Genomic DNA, 23,903 nt, shown 5'->3' on the forward strand with positions numbered 1-23,903 from the left:
GTTTACAGCTAAACAAAACCAAATGGTAATTGGTTTGAGTTTTCAACCTAAGACTACAGCAAAACACAACTTAACCTAAGCACGCCAAGTGACCCAGTCGATTGTGACCGAACTGGGCAATCGCGAGCAAATTAGTCAGCCACCTACACCCGCACACCTGGAGATTAACCCTCGCGCACATACGGTACTAACTCGCTGCAATGGGAAAACTGCAACCCCTGGTTTTTCCTATTGGCAAACAAAGTTTTGAGGCCCACATTCTACAGGGTGATTGAAAAGTAACTCCATATTTTAGTCATATCATCATCAATCATTATTTTCCTTTGGGGTTGGTTGAAGAGAATTAAAGAATTTTTTGTTGGAAATCCAACCAACTCAACAAAATGATACAAGTACCATGTAAAATCTACTTCATCGATATTTTTGCCGATGAGTATGGTGTTGTATTCCCTTCTCCAAGCTTGAAACACCAACATCATTGTTTTTAGAGGGGGGTGACACATGTCCTTCCTCTGGGTCTGGCTGCTTCTGACGTCATGTCAAGTAAGTCGAGGTAAAAAAAAAAAAAACGTTCATAGCGGCACTACAATGCCCACCAGTGTCATAAACCTCTCCAGTGGTTCTTTGCTCGCGAGGCTTTTTTGTATAGTTGAAGGTCTCTCCTCTGTTGGCATTGTCTTTGTTTAATATTGCGCTTCCTGTCTAACCAACTGCCTGTAGTACCTGTTTCCTTGCACTGTTGCACAAAGACACCAGTGAATGAAGAAATGCTCTCATATGGAGAAAGATATTTATTTTCCAATTCTCTTAAAGACCCTGTAAATTGATTTGTTTGTAAATACATAATGTTTGAAGATATGTAGTTCAAGAAGGGTAGTGTAGGCTATATCCACTATAAATGTTTAATAACAAAACAGTTCTTTAAGATTGCATGCTGTTGTATTGAACTTAAGTGAAATACAACTAGACTGTACTTGGGCAATGATTTCTTTCTGTCCCACAAGCGGTAGCTTTGAGAATCACTGTATAAGAATGGTGAAATGAGATGCAGCATAAAAAAATTTCGTCAGCGGAGTGAAGTACAACATGTTACACACTGAGGATGGTGGGTAGGATCGTGTGAGAATGCGGCCCACAAGCATGCAGCTGGTCTCACCTCCATCCCAGTGCTCCCTGGGGTGCTCGTCGTCTGGTAGGGTGCTGTCGCAGTCCGCCCCGTCCGCCAGGCTGGCTTCCTCCTCCACGATGTGCAACTTGTCCTCATCATCTGAGTCTGTGCCAGCTTCCACCACATTATTGTAGTTGGTCACTAAATGGGTGGAAGAAGACAAGAAGTCTGACTAGATTGCAGGCTTTCTCTCTTATAATTTTTTTTTTTAAAGAGATAAACAGGTGAAACATAATCAGCATTTTTGTCGATTTTAAATGTAGTGGTCCTTGGTTCAGTGCTCCTGTACTCTATGAGCAGTTTGAAAGGCCAAAAGTGACAATATTAAATGTCCAAACTACTCAGATAAATGGCTTACGGAGGGACAGAGGAGGAGGTATTCAACTGAAAATAACAATTTCCGAGGCAATGGCTGACTTTTAACGTGTGAATAGTGTTATTAATGCACAATAGCGTCACCATTTCTCAATAACTATCAAAGAACAATTTGTCAAAAGTGTTATTAGTAAAAGTGAGTCGATGTGAAATATTCAACTTTTTCCCCACAGGACAATGTATGCTAATCTAAATAAAAACTTTAATGGGGCCATTGCATCTAATATAGCGCACATTACACATCCAACCAGGCTGCTGGATTTACTAAATGTCCATTTGGACTGCTCTGATGTCATCATCCCCTATGGTACTCATAGCCCTTAGGGAGCACATCTACATGGATTGACGCATTTTCCGGCATTCTTCAACATTTCTCAAAAATCATATTTCTGATGGAATTACAATTCCTGTTATTATAGTTTAAACTATTAAGTAGTCCAACTTCTTTAGTCAATTGTTTTTATTTTACCGTTCACACTGGATGACTATTTTTGCATTGTTTTGTTTTGGAATAAAACCATTGCCTCTACAGTTAATACAGGTACTATGATGGTGACATATTAATAATGGTGTTTCCATTTTTCTAATCGGGAAATTCTTGACCTAACTTCCATGATGAAACTCGTAACTCAATTTACTTCTGTATACAATCAGTAAAATGAAATGCCGTTAATGTTTTGCCCCCAAAAATCTACAATTTTTGTTTCTTGCTTTTCAAGGAAGAAATAGCACTGTATTGTAAAATGTAAATATAAAAACATGATGAAATGGAATGTAAAGAAATAAACTGGTTTTATTAAGTTCAATTACGCTGAAAGTCAGAACACAGACTATGACAGTGTGTTGATGTGCCTTTAAGGGGCGTGGCCTAGTGATTGACATCTGGAGCGCTGACTTTCAGCTCGGGCTGGCCTTACAATGCGATTAATTCGGTGTATCTGTTCCTTGTGAGTGCTTTCATTTTGTAATTGTGTGCTTGGCTGTTTTTTTCCGTTCGGTAAATGGCTAACAGTCCATCAGCTACCTCTCCTTTTTTTCCCCCCTACTTTACTCGAGCACTGTGATGTATCTGAAGCTTGTAACTTACATTTTGGCTACCTATACAAAGCAAACAAAAAACAAGTGACTGCTATATTAAGGTGAGACAGTCAAAAGTTAAGATTACACTGTGCAGTAGTTTCAAAATCCCAATAAATCTGAGCTTGACGAGCATCTCAGAACTAATTGAAATTTACAGAATTTGCAGCTATAAAGTAAAATATTCTAAACTCTTGAAGAAGTAAACTGTAATTGAGTACAGAGCTTTGGAACAACAGGCGGCATGATGGCTTCACACTCACACAACACGTGTGTTTGCGTTTGTGTGTGAGTGTGACTTCATTAGCTTGCAGTCTGAAGTGCTATGCGTGTGTTGTGTGGGAGTTGACGTGACCTTGTTGGTGGCGTTATGAGCTGAATGAGACAGACACGGACAGCCCCCCCACAGAAAAGGGGGTTTTAGCTGGAGTGTATTCACCTGACTGGCAAGCATGTGTTGCTGTCTACTTTTTATTTTGTCCGTCACCTGTGTAACTTCCATCCACTCCTCCGCCCATCTCACATCCCTGTGTTCCTCTAAGCGGCCTACTCAACAGGTCGAACCAATTCTCTAGTGAGAGTGGCTCAGTCAGCGCTACACTCAAAAGTATCTGGCCAAGCTACTTTATCACTCTCTGACACACCACACACACACACACACACACACACACACACACACACACACACACCATCTGGATTCACTTGGTGAATATGCACCACCTGAACATTTGGTTTCCTGCACTCGCCCACTTCTTCTCTGGAGAGCCTTCCAATGTCAGTAGGAGGTTTATCTGGGAATACCACCGTCCTCTGTCTCAATCAATGAAGTTTCAGGGAGGTTTCTTTGCATCGTGTAGGTCATCGCAAGTGGTGGGGGTGCAAAAGTGAATCACGCAGGGTTCAGTGAGGGGGAGGCAAGGAGGTTGAAGGTGTCTAGCGGGTGTTGAGATGAAAGGTGTGTGAGGAGGAGGAGCGTGAAGAAGCGGTGGTATTTTCATAATCATCACGCTGTGCTGCAGTCACAAGAAGGGAGTGAGGTTCATCAGGAGAGCTTTGTCATCCCTCAATCTCTTTTCTACTTTACACTATTATCTGCTTTGTGTTACCATGACGCAATCCCAAGAACCTTTACTCATTCAGCCAGTCAGCTGGGGGGGTCCAGCTCTGGCTCCGCTGTGTTTTTTCCAAAGAAAGCCAAAAGATCCAAGAGAATGCATTTACAACTAACTAGCGGGGAGACTTTCCAACACACTCAGCGGAGCACTGACTGAACAATCTTACTTTGGATTACTTCAAAGATAAACACCACCTACATACTGTATGTCTGGATCTTTTCATTAAGAGCATATACTATGTGGTTCAAGTGATTTTTATTTTTTTTTCCTGATGTGGCTGAGAAACTCTCCACTAAAGGTCACAAGCCAGTGTATTTCTAGTGCCAGTACCAAGCTGTACTGTAAATGTTAAGTGTTGCGTCACGAAAGGGACCCAGCATAAAACATTGTCCATTGGATAGTGACCCGATCCCTGCCGCGAATGGCAAAAATCTAATTGACGCCCCCCCCCCAGCCCCTCATCTGCCGTTTGTTCTGCCCAACTGCATTTCCAATAAATATACATTTACGTTAAAATAAGAGGGAGTACAGTGTCCTCTGGTTAGCAATCTAGACAAAACTTCCTTGCAGCAGGTAGTAAATACAAATGCATGGTTTTAAGTTTATGGATTCATATCAATGCCTTCTTCCCTCTCTGCCTAAATCTGACTGATGCAAAATTAAGCGGCCTAAAAGGCGGATGGCATTTCTATGCTGGAACAGAAAATACCAGTACTTTATTTCTAACGGCTGTTTAAGAGCACAACACTCAGGAACACGAACGATTACAAAGCAACACTCTCCCCTCCAGCAGTGTCAAGAGAAAATGATCAACTGTGAGGCTGTGGAGAGCAAATCAATACGTAGATGGGAGGTGGCAAAAGCAGCAGGATTACACAAAGTGGAATGAAGAAACACGCAAGTGGGTTAGGGGAAGAGTAAAGGATCGGTAGATAGTGTTAGGTGTCTCCGCGTGGTGGCGGGTGTAATCTTCCTGTGCCAAATGGTTGTCGGTCTCACAACAAGTGTGTTCCGACAGCCAATGTAACACCTAGCACCAACAAAGGCTGTAGACCCTTCTGGCCGACCGGCTGAGCGTTTGGACAGCTGCCTTCATTAGCGCTAGCATGCTAACATACAACAGGAGGACCACTCCTACGCATGCAAGAGAGAACTCACTGGTAGGTGGAAGAGGTGATGCATAGACTGCTTCAACTTAGGTTGTGTTGGAAGTAGTCTTACAACATTCTGGGAATTTTCAAAGTTGGAAAGGTTCCATGGGAATCTGGTATATGAGCAACCTTGCGCATTCGGCAAAACAGATGTTTGCACAGGATGCCTATTTACGACAAAACTAAATGTTTACATTTATGCTTGAATGTTATACTATTGGTGGAACGGTGGACGACTGGTTAGCACATTTGCCTCACAGTTCTGAGGACCGGGGTTCAAATCCCCAGGCCCACCTGTGTGGAGTTTGCATGTTCTACCCGTCCCTGCGTGGATTTTCTTCTCCGGGCACTCCGGTGTCCTCCCACATCCCCAAAACATTTATGGTAGGTTGATTGTAGAATCTAAAAACGTGTAAATGTGTGCACGAATGGTTGTTTGTTTATATGTGCCCTGCGATTGGCTGGCGACCAGTTCAGGGTGTACCCCGCCTCTCGCCCGAAGATAGCTGGGATAGGCTTCAGCACGCCCCCGACCCTTGTGAGGATAAAGCGGTGCAGAAAATGGATGGATGGATGGATGTGATACTATTCCATTAAATAACCCTCAACTCCCATTAATTTCCATAAATTACCATACAATAATTCCCACAGAAAGTTTACCAATGTGGAATTATTTCTAAAATTCCCCAGCTTAACTTCCCATGAAAATGTTCCAACCCTTTGCAACCCTCGCTAAAACACCAGCGAAAATAATAGTCTGAAAGTGTAGTCCGTGACCTGTGGCCGTAGATCACACATTACTCCTTCACTGAAGCATTGATTGATTTTACTAATGTGCCACAATCAATGCAAGCTAAATAACTTCAACCAAACATGACTTGACCACGGATATCCCAATTGCAGGATCAGGCATCCTAGTTTCAAATGCATCTATTTGTTTTTCTGACATATGATGCTTTAAGATTCCGCAGATTAGTAGTGTAGCTTGTGATGTTGTCTTTATCGGGTAAATGAACTGAACTGATGCCAAGTTCGATTGTTCCCGCAACCATGAGATCACCATGATTGACACTTTTCAGACAGGACTTTTATTAATGGCAAGCAGACAAAAGCACACTTTTGTTTGTATGACAATATGGCAATGTAGTTTAAATGCTGAAAACTGAAGTCTATAAAAACAGAGAACATGACTGTGGATGTTTGTTTTTTAACATTTTTCCAGAAACAAACTTTTTCTGAAGTGTGGTATTATGCCATCCATCCATCAATTTTCAAAACAGCTTATCCTCATTAGGGTCGCTGGTGAGCTGGAGCATATTCCTGATGTTGGGCAAGAGACAGGGATTGTTTGCCAGCCAATTTCAGTGCACATACTGTATAGACAATTAAGTATTCAGGCCCACATTCACACCTAAGGATTATTTTTGTCTTCAAGGAATTTAACTTGCATTATTTTTGGAATGTGGGAGAAAGCCTGAGTACAAGGGTGAGAACATGCAAACTCCACACACAAAGGCTGGATGGAGCCTGGACTCAAACCCCAAACCTCAGAGATGTGAGGCGGATCAGTTAAGACACATGCCGATATGATATATACGTACAATTAAGTGCATTCAGAAGATGTTTCAAATCAGATAACGCAAATCATATACATTGATGTGATTAAGGACAGGTCTGATTGATGAATAGTAATAGTGACTAGAGGCAAAAGAACCCAAAACTCAGAGAGAAAACGTAGTCTTCAAACATCAACATCTGAAATGTTATGTCTTGCGTGCAGCACCGTGACACATTTCAGCTCCTAGGAACACCAAATGATGGGTTTTCTTTGCTGCTAATTCTAAATGGCATGTATTTTCATCATCATGAGAATCAACTATTGGTCTGTCCTTCAAGTTCCTGTGTTCTTTAAGTACTGGATCCCTCTGAGGCGGGCAACTTGTCAAACTCTAGGGGCTCACTCGGGGCCAGCAGACAGGTCGCGGTGCAACTACCACAGACATTCCTTAAGAGTACAGATTTTGACGTCACAGAGTCTGCCCTTGGAGCTCGGCAATGCTATTTTCTCAGGGAAGCTAACCACGACAGACAAAAAAAAAAAAAAAAAAAAAAGCACAAACCAAAGTAAAACAAAGCAGTGCCATTCAAAACCTCAAGTATTCCGTCTCAAGGTGAGGCGCCGAGGTAAATGCCACTGATTTTGTTAAAATAACAGCCTTCCTTCAACAGAGTCAGGAAGGTCAACTCAAGAGTCGATAACAAAGTCAAAGAATTGGGAGACTTTTCATGCTTAGCCTTTTCTGAGAGCACCTCCAATTTGCTGGCTCATTTGATTCTGACAATATGTATTTCAAGTAGCAGCAACATATGTAGCTGTGAAAAAATAACAGCAGCCCTTCACAACCCCACACATACCTTCCTTCTGACTGAAACCATGCCAATTACCCTTTGCGCTTGTAAAGTCTCATCAGACAAGGCAAATGGCAATCTTATTAGATTTACAATGCATTACTTTCTTTTCTATGAGGGAATATCAGTGCCACACTGAAAAGAAATAGGTCATAATGTTATGAACATTAAGTGCTTGTTGTTTTTTTTTGCCTGAAAAGGTTAAGTATTACAAGACTAATGCCTTAAATGAATATTCTGTGCATGAAATCCAATCATGAATCTTGTGTAAACCTCAAATTTGGAAAAAATTAGGTAACAGTACCCTGTGCATTAACCTCGATATTGCAGTTTATTCTCGCCATATGACTTTTTTTTTTTTTACTTTATTCTTGTAACATTGCAAGTTAACCTATTGTACATTTAAGTTTAATTGATTAACTGAGGCACTAGTACAGATCTGAATTAACACACAAGTGAATGAAGAAAGACCCTTTTCTGAATGTCTCTGAAGAAATTTAGAATACAAACATGTTACAGTTGGAAGATATACTCTTGTCTCCCATTGGTGTGTTTTGGCATCTTATTTAAATGGCTTGGCTACTTTGCCTAAGACAGTTCAACAACCTATTAAGCTGTGCTCTTGGTTTAATGAGTTAAGACAAGTGCTCTTGTCTTTATAATGACACAGATCAAGGTTTTAGCACAGTAGTTAATTGGCCTCTGTGGGTCGTTCATCTGTTGTCTGAAGAGTACTTTCCATGACAAGACTAATGTTAATGGCAGCTATTGTTCTCTTAATCTGCGTGATGATGACACCGTGAAGTCGGCATTTGTTAGGAAAAGCCATACCCTTTGCCGTTCCCTTTGTTTACGTTGCATATTGGGATGCCTTTTTTTATTTTAATAGGTTTCATTGCTATTCTCTATGTACTTTGCTTATGTCCCCATAGTAATTGGTATTAATAGTGTAGTTAAATGACTCCTATGCACAGTAGATGGTATTGTTATATCAAGATAAGCACAGTGACAAAAAAAAACTAATTCTGATGCACTGTGCCTCCTTCAATAGGTTTCACTTACGGATACTCTAAATAAGATCTGGTTGGCCTCGAAGGTAGCAATATGACGACCATATTTATGTTGGAAATGAGACCGCACCATCCATGGTAATAATAATAATGGCAACACTTAAGTGACACTTACCGTGTGTTCTTGTAGAACGTTTAAAAAACAGAGGTCATTACAAGTGGCCAAAGCAAACACCTAAACCCTATGCTACCTCCTACTTATAACTGTGCCACTCTTGGTGGAGAGGCCTGCTGCTGTTATCGGTGGTGTCAGAATGTGCAACCACTAAGCTAACCTGGCTATTCACGGTAAAGGCATGTGATTAAAAAAAATAAATAAAATAAAATAAAAAATTGCTTACAAGGTGGTTGGGATGTATAAAAGATGAGGACTCTTAAATTCATAAAACCTGATACCAAAATATGAACAGTAAAGTTGGAAAGTATAATGATGTAAAACTGCTGTTAGTGTTTTAAATCACCTTTTATATTTCCAAGCAGAAAATCAACCACAAGCTCATCTGAGTTTGAGCTTGTCTCCATCAAACCTCATTTGAGTGCCCTGGGGAAAATTAAATGTCCCTGTCACCTCTGCTGTCAAACTCCATTCAGGCTGCAGCTGTAGTCTAATGTACTATGAAAGCTTCAGAGTAGTATAGTGGTGCCCTTCTCCTTTTTGAATTTTGTCTCAGGTTGACATTTTGAGTGGACGCCCTGTAAAGATATTATTAGAGTCATTGCCTAAAGGTATCCAGACTGTTTAAATAGCCACTTGCATCCATTACATAACATATTTTATTTTATTCTCAGCACAAATGACAGCTATATGATTTGGTTGGCAGATACTGAGCATGTGAAGATCATTTAGTCAAGCGTGGGAGCAGATGCTCAATCCAAAAACAAAGGGCACCCATCACCAAAATTATTCAGAAAATAGACTAAAGAAAAAACACAGTAGGATATATTTAACTTTATTTTATATTTTTGTTTCAGATTGTCATTCACACACAGTTACACCTAAGGACAATTTAGTCTTCAGTTAATCTTAGGCCTGCAGCACACCGCGCAATGCGGTTGAACCCGATTGGACCAGAACATCACAAACATAATGACAGTTGAATGAATAAATGAATAACAGGCAACAAATAATCATAAAAATATTCTGCATTTGTCAAAACTCTGCTCTGAATAAATATAATATAGCCATCCATCTTCTACACCGCTTATCGTCACTCGGGTCATGGGTCTGCTGGAGCCTAACCCATCTGACATCCTGGGCTAGACATCACACAATCGTTGGGCTAAAAATAAATCATCCAATATATTTTATAAAATACAGCTATTTACAAGGGAAATGAAGGGAGCAGGATCGAGATTGACATCCTTGGTGCCATCTCTTGGAAGATTTTTATGGCCTCACTTATGTCTTGCTGAATGGCAAGTAGGAGAAGGACTCAGTCTTTCTTCCCATGCAGAATCCCGAGCATGTTCTTTACGATGTTCAGTTTTTAAAATATTTCCACTGAAGCTGTTGTCACTGGCAGTGTTGCATAGATTCTTGCCATCTTCGCAAATGTTGGAAAGATAAGCTGGCCAGTGTTTTCCTTCACTGTGGCGAGAATTTCTTGCAGGCTTTTCAAGGGAAAGCTGGAATGGAACACCTTTAGATCGGTCTTCAGCTGGTCCTCATTTTCTTGATAGAAATCACACAGAACATGTAGACGGCTTCCTCTGCTTCTGGTTTTTGGGGTGCTTGTCCAGTTGGATCACACTGTTAAGAGTGTGGAATGGCTGTATGATTTTGCCAGATGGACTTGCAGTGATGTGATGGGTAACACACATTCATCCTGTACTGTCAAGCTTCAAGATACTGTATGTGATAATTCTATCCTTTGTCATCAGCACAGGAAGATGGTCTCTCCCGTATTGTCAGACAAGAATATTTCTTGACTTAGGTAGTATGACTTGTGCAGGTTGTGTGGGATCAATTCTCGACTCAATGCCCCAATTATGATAATGTTGTTCCAATCAATTTCTCTCCTAATGTGTCAAAGGCAAAACACAAACATACTGAAAATTCACCGGGTTTAGGGTCATAAAAGGTTTTATTTTATTTGACTTTTAGAATCAAGTCAGTGCTTTGCATTTACCCATTGTAATTTTCATTTCCACAGTGTTAGATCGTGCCTTACAGCTGGGCTGGGGTGCGATGAGGTGTGTGTTTAAATATACGCAATGAGCAGTAACAGCGTTATCCAACCTGCTTGTGTGGTGCAGGTCTATATTAGGTTAGTGTAGCACAGGGCTGTTGCATTTTAGGAGCAGGTGACTGGACATTCCTTCCTGTATTAGGCCTGACAGTTTACTGTGGGGGAGTGCAAAGCAAGGAGAATTACACGGGTCTAAGGGGGAGGGAGGTAACAGTGCCAAATAACTCTCCAACTGGAAAATCTCATTAAATCTTGCTTACCTGGAAGTAAACCACATTCGACATGGCTATCAATAAAGTCAAACTAGAGACTAAATGTCGCCATCAGCAATGTCAACTCTGGCCTCGCGTAGACTGTGGTTTTTTAACGTAGATTAGCGTTCTAACTTGAAAGTTTAATGCACCTGAGATTATACAATTTAGAATTAGACAAAACATTTCAAGGAAAAATAAAGCTCTTAAACCACAAAAAATCTTCAGAAGTTTGAATATACCATGTAAGGTCTCAGTTAATCAAGCACTACATTGTTATATATATTTTTTTTTTGCAACACATACTTCATCATGACAGTTAAATTAGTGTATAAGTGCTAATAATTATAAATTATTTTTACTCTTGTACAACACCAGATCATTTTAAAATGTAAAATTCCCTGACAGTTAAGGTTTTATGATGGTGTAAATTAGTACCTGGAATCGATTACTTCTATTGCCTTCACCCCCTGTAAGAATTAATTTAAAATCAGAGGCCAGCATCCCAAAACGGATTGGGTTCCACCTTAGAAGCATCCCAAAAAAATGTCAGTTCAGAAGTGAAAGATGTGCTCACCCTAACAAAAAGGAGGGCATAAAATGTAAACGGGTGGGGGATGATGGCAAGGTAGGAGGAGAGGAAGTGCTAATGGCTTAAAAAGACAAAGCTGGCCTGTCAAACCCGATGTTCATCTGAAGTGATGGCTGCCCCAGGGAGGGAGTGTCACAAAATGTCAGAGCGAGACGACGACGAGTAAAGATGGAGAGAACACAGATGAGACTGATTGGAAAAAGAGATCCTAAATGGGTTGAAATAAATGGAGCTTTAGAAAGCATAAATCTAAGTGCTTATTAATAAAATGAAAGCACGCATCAATGGTACATGACAGAAGACTGAAGGTGAAAAAACATTAATAAACATTGCTACATATACATTTTCTACTTGCCTGCTTCTATTAAAGGTCAGGTGTTGATGCTGTGGCTCTGGCTGACACATGTCTCATTGGGAGGACAGGCCATAGGCAACAAGGCAAGCACCGGACAGGTGAATGCACAGAAATGACTGTTTGCCCTTATAATTCATTAGTTATTTTTACAATTATAAATGTCATCACTTATTTCTCCTCTCATGAAGCGGAGGTCCAGATGCATGTTGACAACCCAGCTTGGCTTCTGTTAATTCTGACACTAATGTACAAAAAGTGCAGCGAGAGCTCTTCCCTTCCAGAGCAAATCTTCTCCTTTGTGAATTTTGACAACAGCTGACCACACTCCCCATTTCTCAGAATGTCAGCTCAGTCACAAGACTCCCGGGGGCAAACATCCTGGACACCCCCTGACACACACACAACCTCACACAGACACACACACAATCCGCATAATCAAACACGTGGCCTCAGGCTACTGCTAAATTGTCACAGTAGTTTTTTGTCCTTCATGTGATGCTGGGGGAGAGAGAGGTTAATGCTGTAAACTTGCATCCACAAAAGGTCTTTTGTCACCTCATTCTATCCTCTCTCTTACAAAGTGGTCTTTGCCCATGTGATCAGGGAGGGTTAACCCCCACCCCCCCACAAACCTTCCCTCCAGCCCCCATGTTCCCTAACACCCTTCTCCAGGGCGACTGGAGCTGAGGAGCAGTCAAGCAGCACCATACACACCATTACCCTGCTGTTATATGACCATGAGTGTGTACTGCAGACGACTTGTCTGTTGGACAGTTACAGGAATAAATCTTGTTAAACCAGGCGAGAAGAGAGTGATTGTATACTGTATGCTAGACCGCAATAGAGCCCCACCGATCCCCCCCTTCCAAACCAGCACCACCTCATTGCACTTTCTTGGTTTCATTGGTTTATTGTGATATGCAACATCAGCCCAAACAAAGGAAAACTCACAAGCTGGAGTAACATATGTTGCCCTGATAGGCCAACGCATTGGTCAGATGTGAAATGGCTGAGGCAGCAGGTAAACTCCGGTTGTCATGTATTGATGTATTAATGGATTGTTTTGTTCATTACACCCCGAAGTGTTGGGTGTGTGTGTGTGTGTGCGCGCGCGCGTGCGTGCGTGCGTGTGTGTGTGTGTGCGCGTGTGTACGCTGGCAGCCACCGGCCCGGGAGACCATTAGTCCACCATGTCGGAATTCATCGGGTGTATTGACAGTCCGGGGCAAATCGATAGTCACAGATCTCTCACTACCAAAGTGCCATCTACGATAATGGGCTTACAGTTAGTCAGGACTGTGTTATACCACATCACTTACAGTATGTTAAAGTAAAATAAAGAAAAAATGACACAGTTGATCCATCCATCCATTTTCTATAGCGCTTGTCCTCAATAGGGTTTTGATGGAAAAGATGCTGCTTTTGTTTTCAAAAAAGGGCCAAACAATCAACCAAAACAGCATCTTTTTCCATTTCAGTTAAAAGCTCCTCCTTTGTGTATTATGCATGTATAAAAATGAACTGTTGATTTTGTGCTCCAAAAGAGAATACATGCTAGTCAACCAGACTCCAAAGAAAAATGTAATAGACGGGTAAGTGTAATTAAAGTTTCAAATATTATATTAAGGTCATATATACAGAATTGTGATTTCTTTCCAGTATTCGCTTGATGCAAGTTTCTAGTCCCAAACGTTGAAAAGATGAAGGCCACTGTCTAATATTTTCCAATATACAACAGCCAACAGGGTGGTTCCAGGACACATAGCACAGTGCAATCATTGGGCTGGATTTTCATGTGATGTCATCAATAGCGTAACTAGTCAGGGAACATCCAGATGTTTTAATAAAAAAAAAAATATGTGGAGTGTACCAAGTAATGTGCCATCTCAAGTAAAAAATATGACCAAAAAAACTATTGGCTGCAGTACCCACTGTTACAAAACACTAACCACCTAGTTGTGGTTTAAGGGCACACAAGGAGACCCTGTAACCCAACCTCAGCAGCAACAGCAACGATACTGACCAATCACATTCTGGTTGTTGTTAAAGCTTCTTGACACATTTCCTAACACACATTCCTAGAGCAACCAGTGAGAGTTTTACCCTTTGTGAGGAGAGCTGGACTTTACAAGGACAAGCAGATGGTAAATGAGCTTCAATTGTACTATATAATGCGTTTCTACTTTCAAGGTATTCAAAGTGATTTTACACCATCACCTCATTCACTCAGTCTCACAATGGAATATATAGTGTGATGGGAAAGCAACCGCTCATTCACACACTGATGACAAGCACCAGGAGATGTTGCGATCTGAGTGAAATCAAAAGAAGGTTGAAGTTGTTTAGTATGGAGGCTGAATGAAATGCGTCAAATAATGTTTTTTTTTTCTCAACGCATGTGATAGAGATTTGTACTTTATGGGGAATTGGCGGCACGGTGGACGACTGGTTAGAGCGTCAGCCTCACAGTTCTGAGGACCCGAGTTCAATCCCTGGCCCCGCCTGTGGGGAGTTTGCATGTTCTCCCCGTGCCTGCGTGGGTTTTCTCCGGGCACTCCGGTTTCCTCCCACATCCCAAAAACATGCATGAATTGGAGACTCTAAATTGCCCGTAGGTGTGAATGTGAGTGCGAATGGTTGTTTGTTTGTGTGTGCCCTGCGATTGGCTAGCTACCAGTTCAGGGTGTACCCCGCCTCCTGCCCGATGACAGCTGGGATAGGCTCCAGCAAGCCCGCGACCCTAGTGAGGAGAAGCGGCTCAGAAAATGGATGGATGGATGGGGAATTCCACTGGATAGCGCATGAACGAAACATTGGTCTTCCTGTTCAACTCTGATGTGCAGAGGTCCAGAGGAAAGGGAAATATAGACATTTCTGTCCATGTGTGTTTGTTATTTGACATGGACATCGATGCAACATTTTTGCTACTCTACTAGCATGAGTGTGACTGAAGACATATGTTTATATCCAATATGTAGTTTGTGTTTATGCACTCCTGTGCGCAGCTGTTGCAGACAGATCAGTGATAACGCTTTTAATAAACTCCAAAGGCGTGTGTATGTTTTACTGTCTCGTGCGTGCATCTTGTTGAAAGGTCCAGGCTGCATGATTGATGTGCTTCTACAGAGCAACAGGGGCACTCCTGCACACAAGTCTGTACATTGGAGGTGGGTTAAGAGGTTTAAAAAAAAACTTGCATGGTCATATTCAGCAATGCTCAGCTAATGTTACTCATCTGAGTGAGCTGAGCCTTTGGTGTGTGTGCACAGTAAACAAGGTCATCCATTACTGAATCTTGAATCAAATTGCTACAAAATGTTTTCTGCTCAATCGCCCCTGAGGTCTATTCTGAATTGTGAGAAAATTATCTGGACTATCAGGCATCACTGTACATCTTCAAACCTGTGCTAGAAGTGTAGTAGAACATGATTACATTGATTCCAGCCAGTCATCTCATCTAAGCTTAACTAGTATAGTTTCACTATCAATCATGGTTTGCATTTACACTTGTCTGATGAGTAAGAATTTTAGTATGTATGATGTCAGATGAGCACTAGTGGTTAGGATGTTTGCTACACTTCTGAAGTATGGGGTTCAAATCTCGGGTATGGCCTTCTTACGGTGGTTCTCTTCGTGTACTTTGGCCTCCTCCCACGTTAATTGAAGACAACATTTTCCATAGGCGTGAATGTGAGTTTGTCTACACAGTATGTGCTCTGCGACTGGCTGGCAACCAGTTCAAGGTGTATCTCGCCTCTCACCCAAACCCAGCTGTGACCCTTGTGAGGAGAAACAGTGTAGAAAATGGATGTAGCATGCGAGAGGCACAACTTCAGCGCAAATCACCTTTAACTTTTTGTTTTATTATTAACAGTGGTTACTGTTTTTGGACACTTGTATTAATGAAGAATGTTGAAAAAAAAAATCTACGACTTGAAACGCCATTGTCTGAGCAAAATGGTAAGAGAAAGAAAGTAAGCAAGGGAAGAGGGAAGGTTATTTTGGGGTCTCTGAACTGTAATCACCACCTACATCGGCTTCCTCCCAGGTGCTGGACATAGACAGGGAGACACGCACAGCACAGAAGAATAGAAAAAGCAGAGACTTCTCTAGAAAGAAAGACTATTATAGGTCAGGTACTGCCGCCTGTGTTCATAATTAGCCTTCATTTCTATATTCTGAATACAGAAGAAAGACAACACTTTTCTTGCCAAACCTGGAGGCTTGGGGGAAGTTTTATCTTTGCAACAGGAGGAAGTTGAGGGGGTGGGGGTGGGGGTGGGGGTGGGGAGGCGTCAGAGAGCTGACACCACACTTCCACTGCCTGCCCGAGGAGACTGGATGGTGACTACTTTTGGAGGGAGCTCGACTCTCTCTTAATCCTGTTAGACATTGTGTTGACTTGCTCAATAACAGCACATCAACAGGTGAGGCAAGACAACATGAGGTTATCTATGCCGTGGACAATGATTTTCTTTTTTGTGAGGAACAATTCATTTGGGAGCATAAAATACTGTACATTAAATATCCTTGGTTTTATAGTATTGTTTGAGGAATCATACAAATATAGTATTACAAGGCAGGGAAGTGGTAAATGAGCCCAGGTTGGTTTCATTAACATTCCTAGACAAGATTTTAAATTAAGGAAATGTTTAGGGATTTAAGGGGTAATACCAGTGGTGAGTGGTCAGGGCCAGCAAGGCCTTCTGTCAGCTTGAAAACTATCAGATGCACTGACCTATATTTATAAACCAAATTCTAATGTTTACTCAGTGAAAATGTATGAATTTATTTCCAACAGTCTATTCTCTTAATTTCGTAAAAAAATTCTGTTGGCTGCACATCTTCCAGTAGTATATGTTGAAGTTGGACTTTTTTGCCCAATCATATTTCCCCCTCTGTTTACTGCCATGTTAATTTAATCTGCTCTGGGGTCTTCTGTCTTCTGTTGTTCAGTCAGCATCGTTCTGAGCAAAACTTGCTACAGCCAACTTGAACTGGCAAACATGCTGTCAAATTAATATATGTAATAATTAGCATCTCTGGTGAGTATGAGGTATTTTAGTAAAATGTTTTTATATTAGAGGTCAATAATACTTCTGAATTACTCCAGATGATATATGCGGCACAGTTGTGTTTTCATATAGTATTTATGCTTTCTATGCTTGTGATGTGTGTTATTACAATTTGGATTAAGTCAGGCCGAAGTCCACACTGAAGGGCCGAGTTACCAAATGTGCCACTGGATAAACCAACTCATACAATACACTAAAATACAACAAGACATCATACCTTTCATACATGTTGAAATTATAATCTCACAACTCAATTTTGCCAAGTTTTAGACAAATCTATCCAAAAAGGTGCAGTCCAATCAGTCCCTTAAAGGAAGTGGTTACCCATTGCAAAAGCAACACTAAAAGCATGTAAATAATAGCATGTTAAAAAAAAAAAAATGGCATGGATGCTGCTATGGAAGCAGTTTTATTAAGGGAAAAAAAGTCTTCATTAGAACACACAGGAAGACTGTCTTCTTTTCTGAAATGTGACTACCTATAGAAAACGACCAGCCCATTTTGCACCGTAATTATTTCCCACTGCCCAGGCTCTCATTTTAAACGAGGGGATTTTTGAGTTGGACATAGAGAGGGGAATTTCTAAACTAGTTTGTCATACTGAAGACAATTTATGTCAGTGTTAAGCAGAGTTGCCTGACTGTCACAAGATATAAAAATTAAGCCAAAAAAGTATTTGCTCCTAAGTAACTCCAAGAAGTTTGTTTTATAATCTAATTTATTTCAGTTGTGCATTTCTTTGCAAAGTAATAGGTACATTTTCATAACATTAGATTTTCACCAATAAATACTGCTCACTTTCTTCAATAGAAACAATATACAAAACAATGATGCAGCATTACATCGTGAATTGCACATCCACCCATGTTACACAAATGACTGTGACAAGTTAACAGCCGTTAGCAACCAAATAGCTCTGGTGAGAACGGCAAGTACTGCAGCCCAACATTAACTCACTTTTTCATCCATCCATCCATTTTCTGAGCCGCTTCTCCTCACTAGGGTCACGGGCGTGCCGGAGCCTATCCCAGCTATCACCGGGCAGGAGGCGGGGTACGCCCTGAACTGGTTGCCAGCCAATCGCAGGGCACATACAAGCAACCATCCGCACTCACATTCACACCTACGGGTAATTTAGAGTCGTCAATTAACCTACCATGCATGTTTTTGGGATGTGCGAGGAAACCGGAGTGCCCAGAGAAAAACCACGCAGGTACGGGGAGAACATGCAAACTCCACACAGGCGGGGCCGGGGATTGAACCTTAGGTCCTCAGAACTGTGAGGCAGACGCTCTAACCAGTCGTCCACCATGCCCCCCTCACTTTTTCAATCACAGTTTAAAAATTAATTATTTTATTAACGCTAATGTCCCACAATGCATCATGAGTTTGAAAAAGCATGTTGGAGCAGCACAATCAATCATGGACCAGCTGTTGTGCCCCAAGTGGTTCCGAACGTTTGCCTCAAAAGTGATTGAGAGCTCACTCTGCTCTGTAGATTAAATGCACTGCCAGTTTTTTTTTCTTTTCTACTCAGTGTCTTTGAAGACGTTTCGCCTCTCATCCGAGCAGGCTTCATCAGTACATGCAGTTTTTTTTTATTTTATCCCCCCCCCACGCAGCGCTGCGTTGGTTGAACGCGGAAAGCTCCACGTGTACATTCTTCAGGTGCCTGATCAAATTTGTTGTGCTGACGCATTTAGATGACATCCCCCACGATGTACTTCAGTTGTGCACAGGCTGCTAATAACTTGCGTGTTGTTTGTCTGAGACATTGCAAAATAGTCCCCCACCGACGATGTGTTTTTTCACCGACAAGATTTAAAAAACTTTATTGGCCGTCAGATAGTTACAGTACTGCGCCACAAGACACGTGACAAGGCTAAAAATAAACTAGCTTTTGGATTCATACGTGACGGTGACGTGGAGAAAATGTCTTTTGCGGAGCCGATCGTTGACATCATTGATCGGATCGGTGAATTATGACACGAAAGCCCATCAGCATAAAATGATAATTCCGATACCGAATAAGCCCATCAGGTCGGTGTAAAGTCTATTGGATATGTTGGGTGAATCATGGTAAGTAATGCAAATGTATGTAACAAAAAATCCAATGTACTTTACATTGGCTTGACTATAACAATTTTTCACCTTTATTCATCCAGGTAAAGCAACTGAGAACAGATTCACATTTCACTCACGTCGGGTGGAAACCTTGCCATCTCCAAAACCACCACTTTTCAGGAAACCCAAAAAACGTGTTTGTTAAGCCATTAGCATTGCTTTGTAAAAGAGAGAGAGCCATTTTTAACACTTTATATTTGTCAATAATTTGAAAAATAACATACCCATATGGTGACTGACCAAATTTGGACAGTGACACCAGCGATTTGCAATGCCGACCTGACAGCCGACAGCAACGAAAACGGCAAAATAAAAACAAGTATAGATGACAAACTGTACAGTGTGATACGTTACAAATAAAATATTTTTTATTCTATTTTTTTAATATAAATCTTGTACATTTGTCGCATTTTGCTGCATTCGCCTTAACCACCTACTTTTAAATATAGATGTGCTGTAAAAAATTAATGTGCGTGTGGATCTTAACCTATTTGTCCTGTGATGAACTGCCGACCAGTTCAGGGTGTACCCCACCTCGGGGTTCCAGCTGACCCATGACTCTTGAGGACAAGCGGTATAGAAAATGGATGGATTTTAATTTTAAAAGATTTGTAGTAACCAGTCACCCCTTATCTGTACACGTCAATCACAAGTTTATCTGTTTTTGCACCACAGAGTTATGTCAGAACAAGTCATAGTGAGGACAAGTGGTGCAGACAATGGATAAATGCATATAATATATACTGTACGTTTCATGTGTGTGTGTCTCATTCCCTGCTCACATACAAATACTTGTTTTCATTGTACAGTATACCACCACATGTCAATAATACGTTGTCATCCTGTTAAAGCTTGAGCCGTGAGCCTTTGATCCCACTACAAAAAATATATATTATCATCAATGGACATGCACCTGCTATGTTGCTCTAAGACCCGTTATCCATGGGGATAGTGATTAGTGCTACAAACACTGCATGAGTTTGCATGTTTTCATATGAGATGTCTCCATGAAATAATAGGATGGCAGATGCTAACTGACAAGATAGAGTTGAAAGCGAAGCCCCTTGGTCATGTCTGTGCAGTTTCCTAAAGCCAATAACCCGATGCCATGCTGAACGATCACAATACCAGCCTGACACTTAGCGCAAGAGTGGCACAGTGCCAGCCTGACCCTCCTCTCTAGACACACAGTCACAGCGGTGAAGTTTACCGCCTGTCTGCTCCCGTCACTCTTCTCTGCCAGCAGCAGTGTGAGGATTAAGGGAAAATCCCGACCTCCTCATCCACCTCTCTTAAATGGCTCCGCTCATTTTAAACAGCTCCTCCAAAGCTGGATTACAGCTCCGGTTGCCTTCTGCTCTACATCACAGATCAGCAAATGTTGTGCTGTTACCATCCATGTTATTGACATGCAGCCTGTACAAGCCAGAGGCAGTGAAAGAGACACAATTCAGAATGGTAGCCTGTGTGATATGCTGATATTTAATTAACCTGCTTTCCCCTCACACTGAACATACACACGCACTCCTCCCTGCTCAAAATTCCTCCAGCAGGGCAAAAATGCACACTCCTGTCCATCACCCCGGCAGAGTTGCTGGCATAGCACTTTTATTGTAATTTTCATCACTATGTGCAACCTCTCCACCTATCATCTGCTGCCCTTTTCTCTTTAGTGCATTTTCCCAAAACACGGGGAAAAAAAGAGCTGTACTGTAGGGGGAAGATGCTTACATTCTTCTGATAGTCAGTTAAAATGTGCATGCTCTATGTGAAGGCAAATGGTGTATCTTGTATCTGCTGAATTATCCCAACAAGACAAAGGGAGTTTGCAATTTTCCAAAAAAATCACTTTTTGTCATATTTGTTAAAATTGTCAGTATGATGTCACATTGGTACATGACTAATATGGTCCGTGGAAAATAAAAAATAAAAAAGTCCGCCCTCTCTCGCCCCATCTTGTTCCAGAAACAGAAGGCGTGACTGACGAGGTGTCATCATTTGTAGCGTCTTCGTGGGTATTCATAGCATGCACACCCCCTGCGGCCTCACGCTGACTTGTTACCATGTTACCCCAGAAAAACACATTAGTGATGGAGTGTTACTATGACACTAAATGTTAATGTAACAACGGTCAGGCCTTACTGACAGTTTTAATAAATATGACAGTTTTTTTTTTTTTTTTTGATAATTGCAAGACATCAGTCTAAAGAAATGTCAAGATATGAGCCTGAAAACATCCCTAATCCAGCACTGTATTTAGATCAATGCGTCGGTATCCGCTTTGTCTTGTCACAAATGAAGCTCACAGGTATCTGGTATTGGGGGTAGGTTAGCCTGCATATTTCATTCATGTCTGCACATTAGTTATGCATGGAAGACGAGCAAGGGAAATTCACACTGTGGCCGTTTGTCTTTCTAATGGAGGGGGAAACAGCAGCGTCTACAGGCAGAGAACAACTCTCATGCTACTTTAATGGGAATGAATAAAGGATGAGTCGAGGCTCAGACACCAGGTTAAGAGGCTGCTTAGCACCTCTGGCTTGATGCCATGTTCTGGAGGAGCTGATGGTACAGAGTAGACGAAGACAGAGATAAGGGCAGGAAATCAGCAAAATGTGGTGGAATGTTGTGATTCATTAAGGGGCTGGCAAATTGCTTATGATTGTTCAATAAATCGGCGGAGATACAAACAATTTCTGAATGCTCATCGATTGAATCCAATTGAAACAAATGTAGCCACACACACAAAGTAAGAATGAAAACACTCGCAAGCAGCTACTGTGAGCCAAAACTCACATTCAAACAATCACACGAAGACTAACTGGCCATGTGACATAACTCACTACTCACATGCCACTAAAGGCACACTTACAACTATTTATGTTTTTACATTCTTTTATTTTTGTATGTTTTTATACAAAACCGCTACTTTTCTTTATTAAAAACAACCAAAAAACTGTGGTAGTTTTTGGGTGGCTGGAACGGATTAATGACATTTCAATAATTTCAATGGTGAATATAAATTTGATATGAGTAAATTGTGGTCCAAGCTTGGCCGTTGAATGAATTTAACTCAAGTCAAGGTACCACTGTATTTACATTTTAAAAATGTTACAAGTAAACATGCCTTTAATTGTATTATTGCCACTGAAAAGTTAAGTGACACATCAGAGGTTTGCCAGCATCCCGAAATGCATTGTGTGCAACTCTGGTTCGGTAACTATTCTCAATAAAGTTGCTAACACAGTTCTTCTCCAGCAGTAAATTCAAGCAGGACGAGGATATACAGATGGGATACAGAGTTATAAAAAGCTACTTGTTGGCATTGAATCTGCTACCATACGCCTGCACGGACCTCTACTGTTTGATCTGCCATGGGGGGGAAGCAATACAAGAGAAAGCAGGCACCAGAGCAGAGGGATCTAAAGCAGTGCCTCTGGGAAAATCCTGGTGATGTTGTAAAGAAACTGGTGGTAGTGGGAGTCTGTGCTTGGTCGGCCGAGCTTCGGTAGCTACGCCAATAGTTGTGCGGAGAGTGGACCGAGAACAGAATCTGGCACGGTGACGACAGAATCTGCCAGTCTGCGGCCTGAGATAGAGCCGTAATGGCTGCCACCTGCCCTGAGTTACGGCAAATAACGGGAGCTCGTAACAGCAGCTGGCGGCACCTGTGCTTAATTGTCAAGTTGCCACATCAAAACAAGGTTGGGGGATTACTGGGAGCGAGGGGCGTAGTCAAAATACACACAAGATGTTTTTGTCACTGCCCTGGCACCACATGGTTAAGCATCTGTCGTAGCAAATTTAATCAGCCTATACAGTGAACCTCAAATATTTGCACTTAGGCAAATTCAACAATTCAGATCTTTTTCAGAACCTGTCCCCCGTTATTTGCTGAAAAACTCATTCACTATTTTTGTGCTAATGCAAAAGCAATAAAAGTAATTATTTGGCGCTCTCTTATAGTATCTTGGTACGAAGGAACTATATTGAAGTGAATTGAGTAGCTTCATATCGACAAAAGTAGTGCTTTACCACCATTTTGCAGCATACTTGTGCCATGGAACTTTGTTGAAGTGAGTTAAGAGTTTCATTAGACCATCTTGTGGCATATATAGGCCATTGCAAACCTTTTTTGCGGGGCATCAATGACTTGCGGATTTTTCGCTACTTACGGCAGGGGTCGGTCCTTATCCGACGCAAAAAAAGTGCTGGAACTCTACTTGTATGCTCATCACTTGCTCAATTTGGAAAAATAATATGAATATATCCTCTGACTTGTTCAATGGAGAATTTGAGGAGCTGTGATTGACTGCCGGTGCCATGTGACATGGTGTGAGTGCCTCTTATTTTAGAGTGAGAGGTTGAGATAAGATGTTAAAAGGAAGGGAGGGAGAGGAATGCTGAGCTGTCCTTGTAGGCCCTTCTCCATGCACCGCGCATGCGTCGCCGTCTTGATTTAAATGTTTCGATTACAACCTCTCAAGGCCTAAACCACATTTGTCCTGATCCCGATCATTTCCTGGAAACTGCGGTCCACTTCAAATAGGGTATCCTTTTGTTTGAGCCGCTCTCTTTTTCTCTCGCCCTCGCTGTATTCTTCTGTGTGTGCAGCAGTTTATTTAGCTGCAATGTTTACATTCCAGTTGAGGCAGCCTCTCCCGGGGGAGGATGACTGGACCAAACGGTGTGGCTGAGCCTCCCTTCCCCATGGCTCAAGTCACTTTCAGATCACAATGACTGACACATTCAAATGATCTAAATAACCATTTAATATAAGCATGCCACCACTAAATTACACATGCATTGCATTCACATGCTAGAAAATAAGTCACTCAGACCGGATGACAAAAAAATGCTGTCGCAGCTACTGTATATAGTAATATAACAAAACAACAGTTTGGGTCCAAGGGAAAGGGGCTAAGTGGATGAAGCTCGAGGCAGTCCTGATT

The 23,903-nt window shown here is 41.5% G+C and overlaps 1 protein-coding gene across 1 annotated transcript in view; it reads right to left on the reverse strand.

Annotated features, from left to right (window-relative positions):
- zeb1b (zinc finger E-box binding homeobox 1b) overlaps positions 1–23,903 on the reverse strand; it is a 58,595-nt gene that overhangs the window by 18,487 nt on the left and 16,205 nt on the right. Inside the window, exon 2 of the mRNA XM_061666011.1 lies at positions 1,157–1,309. Within this exon, the coding sequence (XP_061521995.1) occupies positions 1,157–1,309 (153 nt within the window). The remainder of the gene's footprint in view (positions 1–1,156; positions 1,310–23,903) is intronic.

Source organism: Phycodurus eques, chromosome 21 (assembly GCF_024500275.1).
Source record: "Phycodurus eques isolate BA_2022a chromosome 21, UOR_Pequ_1.1, whole genome shotgun sequence".
In the NCBI taxonomy this organism is placed as follows: domain Eukaryota; kingdom Metazoa; phylum Chordata; class Actinopteri; order Syngnathiformes; family Syngnathidae; genus Phycodurus; species Phycodurus eques.